At 30.9% G+C, this 8845-nt stretch overlaps 1 protein-coding gene across 1 annotated transcript; it reads right to left on the bottom strand.

Moving 5' to 3' along the window:
- Positions 1–2524: 2524 nt before the first annotated feature.
- On the bottom strand, positions 2525–6907 carry LOC122566509 (integrator complex subunit 12-like). Its single transcript, XM_043723881.1, has 3 exons — positions 6443–6907; positions 5050–5371; positions 2525–2681 (listed from the first exon to the last, which is right to left on the bottom strand). Exons 1-3 carry the CDS (start codon positions 6872–6874, stop codon positions 2530–2532), a joined length of 906 nt encoding a protein of 301 aa, XP_043579816.1. The 5' UTR covers positions 6875–6907; the 3' UTR covers positions 2525–2529.
- Between the last annotated feature and the right edge of the window lie 1938 nt (positions 6908–8845).

The following is an 8845-nucleotide window of genomic DNA, read 5'->3' as shown; positions in this document are numbered from 1 at the left end:
AAAAAAACACTTCATTGGAAAATAAGGGTTTTATACCGTTTATAAAATACCTTTCGTAGCCATTGTATTACATATAAATTAAAACCAAGAACCTTAAAATTAAACAACTTAACTCAAACCTAAACTGATTTAAGAATAGTAGTAAAGGGTTAACATCAATCAAATAAGAAGTAATTGGAAACAAGATGTAAAGAAAAAGAATCGCGATTTATCACTGGACAATGTGTACTCGCGGTACTCGCTACTCTCTGTAATTTTCTGGCGCCTCGCGCTCGATCTTCTCTCATACGCACGATTAATGAGAGCGAAAGTGATCGAGCATCACATCCGATTAAAACTTCAGCATGGCTGTTGAAGGTAACTGAACTCCGTTGACCTTAATATAGAAAACGAATGAGCATACGGAATGAACCGTGCGACGACAGATAAAACTCATAAATTACTAATATACTGCGGATATTTATACATTTACGGAAAATTTGAAAATAAAAAAATGCATAGAATAAATATAATCTAATGACAAAATCAAGTACAATATATACTCATAAATTTGAATCAAATCTAGTATCCAAAGTTCACTTCAAATACTAGTTGTAAGGTATAATGGTTCTTGCCATTATAATTGCCAAGTATTCGATATTTATAAGCTGGTGCCGAACCTCTGAATGATTCTTCGTAACTTTCGAAAATCTACTTATAACTACGTACTTCGATATTTAAATGAATAGAACCCTTTCTAAGTAGCAATCGAATCAGGAGAGTCTTGTTGAATTCTTCTATTTAGATAAATTCTGTAGAATCATAGACGATAAACGGGATTCCTATAAATTTTGTTTGAACATCCACACTTGTAACAATTTAAGAACGATAGCCAAGAAAAGTGATTTTAAATAAAGTAGAATTTCTGTTAAAGTGCTGATAAAGTTTCGAACCTATTCGAGCAACGTTCGATCCTCTTTAGGAGTCCTTTTTTTATTTGTAAAAGTATTCGTAGGGGATTTGAATCTGTCGCATTTACGTTCAAGTTTGTTTAAAATTCTGTCTATCGTTTCTTTTCTCGAAATACTTATGAAGAATATGAAGAGCTCATAAGGTACAAAGGGCTTGAATCTGCACCTACTTGAGTCCAATACTACATATAATGTGCAGAAATGATATAAAATATTGAAAGTAGAGTATTCGTTGTAATATTTAGTAGGTAAAACAAATCTCAACTCAATTTCACAAAAATACGAATCTGCACAAATATCCGCAGTTTAATTATTAAAATATAATGCGATAATCCAATAGTGAATTATCATTGGTTAATGAATAATGAAATACGTGTTGTTCTTTTCGAAATCCGATTTATTTCGTTACTTTTATTTTTGGAGAGATTTCTTGGTTTGGCTGAGTTGGTGTAGTGTAGTGTAACAAGTTACGTCTGTAATCGGCTTAAATAAGGCATCCTGTACCGCGACTGAAGCGTTGTTTCGCGAGAGTGAAGTATTAATTTACGTGGATTGATTTTTAGAGAGCGAAAGACGTTCGAGATAGATTTTCCATTGTACATGTAACAAGCAAATAATAAAGCGTACCCGCATGTACCTTTCGGCCGTTCAATTTTTTCTGCTTTTTATTTTATTTTACGTATGTGTATGTATTTGAAATTTTACGTTGGAAATTCTTTTTTTACTGACCTTGTAGTATAGATTTTGTAGCATAATAAATAAATTATTAGTAACATGTATATAATACTAATAATTCCTATTTACTAAATTAATTCTATTTTTTCAAATAAAATATCAAATAATTTTGATAATTTTAATTCGTTAACGTTAATTCGAATTTTAAATATTGTATTTTGCATGTGTTTCAGTTATGAATATAGTCAAGTTATTTTAAAACGTAGAAACATTTCTCTTAGAATTGTTTTAATTTTAATTATCCTTGAATGATATCTATACACGTGTTTAAGCTTGCGTACGTCAGACATTATAAAGAAGTCGATATAATATTTCAGGAAACATCTAATTAAGTACAATATACGAAATAAAATAAAAAATTTTCATTTAATAACTAAATAATGAAATAATTCAAGAAAATGTTATTTGCTGATTCAAATAAACTAAAAACTTAATAATCAAATAAGATGGTATGTCACTAAAATAATCATTTCTCAAATATTTTGTTTAAATAATATCCTGTATCGTGGTCCAATTAGTTTAAATAGGATATTGATAGACATTTTTAACGTTCTGTTAACCTTCCAAAATTTCATATAATAAGTTTAATTGTTAATTTAGATTGAGAAAATAATTATAATAAATGGTGACAAAATTTGATTTATTTACACCACTATGAATTTGATAAGGCAAAATAACAAATCTGAAATGAAAACTTAAATGTTTAAATTACAAAAAGTTATAATGTCAAACCAATAATCATTTTTATACATTTATACATAAAATATCAATCCAATTTAGATTTATTTATTGAAAACTAATAAAAAACAATTTGAAACATTCTTAATTACTAACATTACAAATATCATTTCACTATGGATCGAATGACTGAAAGTTTGGATCCAATTCGTTTTCTTAATTGAATCGACGATATTGTCCTCGTCTTTTGGCTCGAAAAGACAGAACTTTTTGTAATCGATGTATCTTCGCCAATACAACCAATTTTTTGAGAAACATCTAAAGTCATAAGTATTCTTTAGTACATATGAATAAAACTAAAGAATAAAAAGGTAAATATACAGGGTGTCTTATATCTAGTAATAATTCCTGTTTCATTGTGCGTTTTACAGTATCTATACATAAAATAGAACAGTAGAAGTGTTGGAAGTCGGATAAAGCTAATTTTTGAACCTTTTTGTTTGTCTATTTGTTCGTCCCTTTGTTCGTCTGTTTGTACTCGCATCACATAAAAACTACTGAATGGATTTTGAGGGGTTTTTCTTTGTTGTATGGTTTAGTTTCCAAGGAAAAAAATAGGAAAAAATATGTTTCATCCCGATCCGTTTTGTAGAAACTGATAAGCAGCCTGGCATCTGAGTTGTATGCGCTTCCATGTTTGGTAAAGGTCAAAGAACAATGGTTATTGTTTACGTCGTGTTTGTTTTGAAATTGAACATTCTATAATTTAATATTTTTAACTAAGGAGAATAACCTAATTGTTAACATAATATTAAATATACAATTTAATATACAGTTTAATATTTAATGCTTATCTTTAACAAACATAAATTGAAATATTAGTTTGCTTAATTACAATTGTGTATTCTGAAGAAATCACAAGTATCATAAGTATAATATTGAAAAAAGATGGTTTCAGCCTTTGATAAAATAAATTAACAGAACACACTAGGCAGTGTCTTTATAGAAATTTCCACTGACACGTAAAGCAGGACCGCGTATCCGACAGAATAAAAAAGATTGCTCATAAACCAACCTAAATTTGTGATACGTCAATCGAGGGAGTTTCCTAAAAAAAGATTTCGACGAAGTTTTAGCCCCTACTTCTATTATTAGCATAATTATTAACCTAAACATGATTCATATCTTTCATTTATCTAGATTCATGCTTGATATCTTTTGTCCTATCCTGTAAAAAATTATAAAGAAAATCTCAGATACCATAGTTAGAGTGTTACATGTTGGAAGTTTTACAGATTGTTTTTACTGAAAAACGTATTTTTAAGAAATTAGGAATATTTTAAAAATATAAATTTTTTATTAAAGTTATCGGGTGACAATATCTATGTTTTTACAACAGAAGCTGCCTGTCATGTTTATTTCTTACTCATAATTTTTTCAACTTTTGTATAGTTAGATAGATATACATGAGCGTGTATATGATAATATTGCATAAGTATTTTGACTGTACAGGGGACTTTAAAATATATGAATTACTACTACTGTATACATATTGCACAAATCGCGTATACTCAAGTATACTTGAGCGTGTGTAGAAGAAGCACAGATTTGTACAAGTCGGAAAAGTAAGACGAAAGAGGCGAAAGCGAGTACATCGTCGTCGTCCATCGACTACAGGGTATACTAACGTATACTAACACTATTTAAATATACTTGTGTCGTATGGAGGCTATATGACCGTAAAGTATATTTGTGCAATAAATTTGTACGCGTATACCCGCTTAAGTATGTACTTGCATATATAGACGATTTAGAGAGTATGACATTGCTTGTGGCAGTTGGTAGTAAGTAAGTGGTAACATTCCTCGTACAGCAGAAGCATTCCTCGTATTATATTATCGTATATTAATCGTAGAGATACTTATTTTATCTGCTGCAAACTACAGAAGAAAGAATATAATACCTTTATTATAAACATTGATAGTTTATGTTCTATACCAAAAAGCTCGATTTTTAACACTTTGTAGTCGGCTCTGGATGAAATCTCAAACAATGCGGATTTTTCAAGAATGACGGGGAAATTTTAATATCTTTCTCACTGAATTTTATTAATTGTCACAAGCAGTATTGTACCTGGCAGAGATAATAGATTCCGAAAATAATATTAACCTGCGTTACTTGAGAGAAAATAATAACATAATTTAAATTTAGCTTTGATCACGACATAGTGTAATCAATCATGAAAGCGACGAAGATTGTAAATACTATATACATCTTTTACTCTAATAATAGGGATAGAGGACTAGAGCTTCGTCGAAATGGTTTTCTTAGAAAGCTTTCTCGATTAACGTATCACAAGATTAATTTGGTTTTGGAGCACTCTTATCATGCTTACTCTGCTATATTCTTTAGGATGAATATCTTATTTTGTTGTGTTTTCTGCTTCATCCAATGCAATACATATGAACATAAGTGGAAATATTAGTCTATAGCGGGATCCTGCCAATCAAGACATACATACGCAGTGACAAGTAACAGACAAATATTCGGGCAATATTTTCACATACAATAATAATATGAAAAAATGTTATGCTATACTTTTGATTTATTTCTTCATCTAGAATTACCCTCTTCTACTATCAATTACAAAACACCCTGTATATAACAATGGGATACATATATTTACCGGATGAAGTTTGATCAGCGGTATCAGTTTCATCTTTCACAAGATACCCATTCAATTTCCCCAACTTGGTCACTTTTGCAGAAGGTTCTTTGACTTTGCCCTCGTCGTTCGGTGGGCGAGACTTTTTCACTTTCTTTTCATCGGACACAATGACAGAGTTTAGAGAGTAGGTATCCATACATTTTCTACACCGCCATACGATTCTCGGATCGTAGACGTCGATGTCGACGACAGGGGGTTGATGGCACAGGGGGTGATAGACTTCTTGACATTCTTGACACTCCAGCAATATCAGTGGACCTAGCTTCGCTCCGTTACAGATCTACAGATTTCATAAAATGAAATTATAATAAACATGTTAAAGCAGTTATTGTGTAAATGCTCTTTTATACATCTAACTTTTGTCTGTAACTTGGTTCGCGTAGATTACTAATACACGGAACAATTCTTAAGCAGATGAATTTTTCTGAATGAAATACCTACATATTTTTTATGCTAACAGTTAGGTTAATCTCTACAGCTAAAAATATTAAATTATAAAAGATTCGATTTCAAAACAAATACGACATAAGCAATAACCATCGTTGCTTGACTTGTACCAAACATAGGAGCGCATATAACTCAGATGCCAGACTACTTTTCGATTTTTACAAAACGGATTGAGATGAAACATATCCCATTTTCTTCCCGGGATACTAAACTATAGAAACAGACAAAACTACATCAAAATCCGTTCGTAAGTTTTTACGTAATATGACGAACAAACAGAAAGATACAAATTTCAAAAATTAGTTTCTTCCACTATACGTACAGCTTATGAGCTGTTTCTAAATGATTCTTATTTTTCTTTGTTCTATTGTCTTATTATACGTATAGATAATTAGGGGTAATTAGAGTAGCCAAATAGTTGCCAAATAGTATAATTGTAAGTTAAAGAAAAAGGGAGAGTTGATGGATCAGTGTTCAAATATTAAAAGTATAAACCATACTTAGAATTTTTATAATTAATCAAATTAAATAAGATTTTTATTTAAAGAGTCTACGAAAAAAGCGGGAAATATCAATTTTTACGAATTTTGTCGTATTGAGAATTAGCATCTTCTGAGTATTACGGTGGTTATAACAAGTTGAGGTATACAATAAAAAAATTATAAATAAAAGTTGAAAATGATGCAGAATAAAATAAGGAATAAAATGATGTTTCATTTTGATAAATGACAAAATATGAAGGTGTAACATTATATGTATGTATATTGAAAAATAAATTTTTCTTTTTTTATAAAAATGTTAAAATTTGACATTCCCGCTTTTCCTAACGGGCCCTTCATTTTATAAAATGATGATAATTTAAATTATTGTTATTAAATTATTTGAATTTAAATAGCGCAGAAACCTTGCATAAAAGTCCATCTCCAGATCCTTCATCAGGAATAGATATCCTCGGAATGTCCCCCTTTTCGCTACAATCCTCAATATTTGCATCAAATATTTTCATTGGTTTCCAATTAATTTCTGTTGTATTATTCGTAGAAAGCAATAGACTCCCGGTTTTTCTCAAGGCTTTATCATTACCTCCTTTACGCCAAGATATTTCGGATTTCTCGTTCGAATTCGCGAACGACTTGCCACGGATTTTCGTATTCTGCAGAAATTTCTTCGGCATCTTAGCCATCAAAGTTTTGTCAAAGCCATACCTCCTCTGGATGGACGTATCCAGCATTTTACGAAGTTTCTCCGCACTGTCGTCCTCCGTCGAATGTAACAGCGCTAACGCGTTGAAGAAATCTTGGTCGATGCCAGATGCATCTTCCGCATCCTCGTACATTATGCACACGTTACAACTTTCCCTTGAGACTTATTTTCTTTTTTTTTGGGGGGGGGGGTCTTTTTAGATTTCAGATAAAGTTTCTTGCGCTTTCTTAAAAAGGTGACGAGTAATAACTTCACTCACAGAATCTAGTAGTTACAACTAAATTGTAGATCTTTATACATCTATACAAAATTCAAAGATGCATAAATGCATAGGATATATATGATATTTAAAAGTATATAAAATATTTAAAGCACAGTACTGTTTATAATATTTATTAAACGAACATATATCTCTACTTAAATTCCATTTCTTTACTTGTATGTATAAAAATATGAATTTGCATAAATATTCGCAGTTTAGTTATAATCTAAATTAAAAACAAAGTATAAGTTAACGAAGTATAAGTATATAAGCGGATTTACACTTTTGTCTTTATTCAAATATGTCTTTCGTAGTTTTTTACACGGTTTCTGATAGAGCTAAGTTTTAGCTAACTAATTAAAGTATAGTTCGATACTGAAAAATGAAACAAGGTTATAGCCGGTCAAGGCAATAATATAGTTAAAATACATGACGTTTTCATATTTACCTTGTCTTAAAATCTTTACAAGTTTCACAAAACCTACAAATTTTCGTTGATATAAATAGAAATTCAATGTGAAAGGGTCTTTGTAAGTTTGAAAGTAATATGAAAAGTTCGTACAAAGGGTGAATACCTAAGCAGCCCGATTACACATTCGTGTACACATTCGTTACTATTCAGTAACAATACAAATACAAACTTGAGATGGGCGTACATTGTGAAATGTGCCGAAGGAAAGTAGTTGATATTTATCAACTCGAGTATCGACTTGCTCAACCGATTGTACATCGATAAAATTGCGCCGATGCACCATTGTTTTCTGAACTGACAAGCTGCTAACCGGTCTACCGCTATTACAATATAATACGATCGACCAGCTATAAATGTCAACAAAGATTTTTAAGAAAATTACAAAATATTTTATTGATCTGTTTATGTCGATGCCATATGATGACTAAGATAGTTGGAGAGCGAACAGCATTTAAAATACGTGATAAATCCATGAAATTTTATAAACAATTAAGGATATTATATATTATATTTAATATTATAACAATCGGCGTTTTTCAAATGTTTAATAGGATGCAAAAACACATAGTTAGTCCCATAATCAAACAAAAGGACAGTTTTGGTAACATAGGATTGACTATTGTAATCCCATCTATGCAAAACCGAGCCATGTCGGTTCCGAACCCAAATCGGCCCCCATAATTTTGATTATAACAGTATACGTGATCCGTATCGTGCCTGTCACTCATCCATCGCCTGGACATGCATGCCACGGATACATTTGCTAGTCTTCGACATTTTTTCTGTTTGCCTCGTTCGTCCCTGCATGACTCTATTTTTTGTAGCGAAAAACGCGAAAACTGATTAGTGTCTAATCAGTTATAAGAATACTGTGTCATTCTGGAGTATTTATAAAATTTTAATCCATGATCTATTAATTACTTGTAAAGATGAAAATCATCTTTTCCTTCACGGTTTTGTTATAATGGATATACATTAAATCGTCTTTTCCTTTGTTACTTCTTTTTTCTCTTCATCCAAAAGTGTAGCTATTGCAGTTAGTCTATAAATGTAGCTATTATAGTAAGTCTATTATAAGCTATTACAGTTAAGAAGACTCTAGCAAATTAACTTCCGATGAGAGAAAAGAGGTCTCTTCAATTCGTTGGGATTTATATCGTCACACCAGTCAAAAGAATTCTTTTCCTAACAGCTCATTTAAATATAAATAAATATATAGTTGGAAATGGTCAATCCCGTTCCCTAATTGTATATAAATTATAAATATTGACACATAAATGCCCGGGCATGGAGCGGATACGGAACGGTTGTTTCTAAATAGATCTTGAATTGGAAAATCGCTTATCAACAATTTGAAATTAAAATGTATC

Source organism: Bombus pyrosoma, linkage group LG4, assembly GCF_014825855.1.
Source record: "Bombus pyrosoma isolate SC7728 linkage group LG4, ASM1482585v1, whole genome shotgun sequence".
Classification (NCBI taxonomy): Eukaryota; Metazoa; Arthropoda; class Insecta; order Hymenoptera; family Apidae; genus Bombus; species Bombus pyrosoma.
Note: the sequence above shows the minus strand (reverse complement) of the source record. Positions and strands in the feature narration are given on the sequence as shown.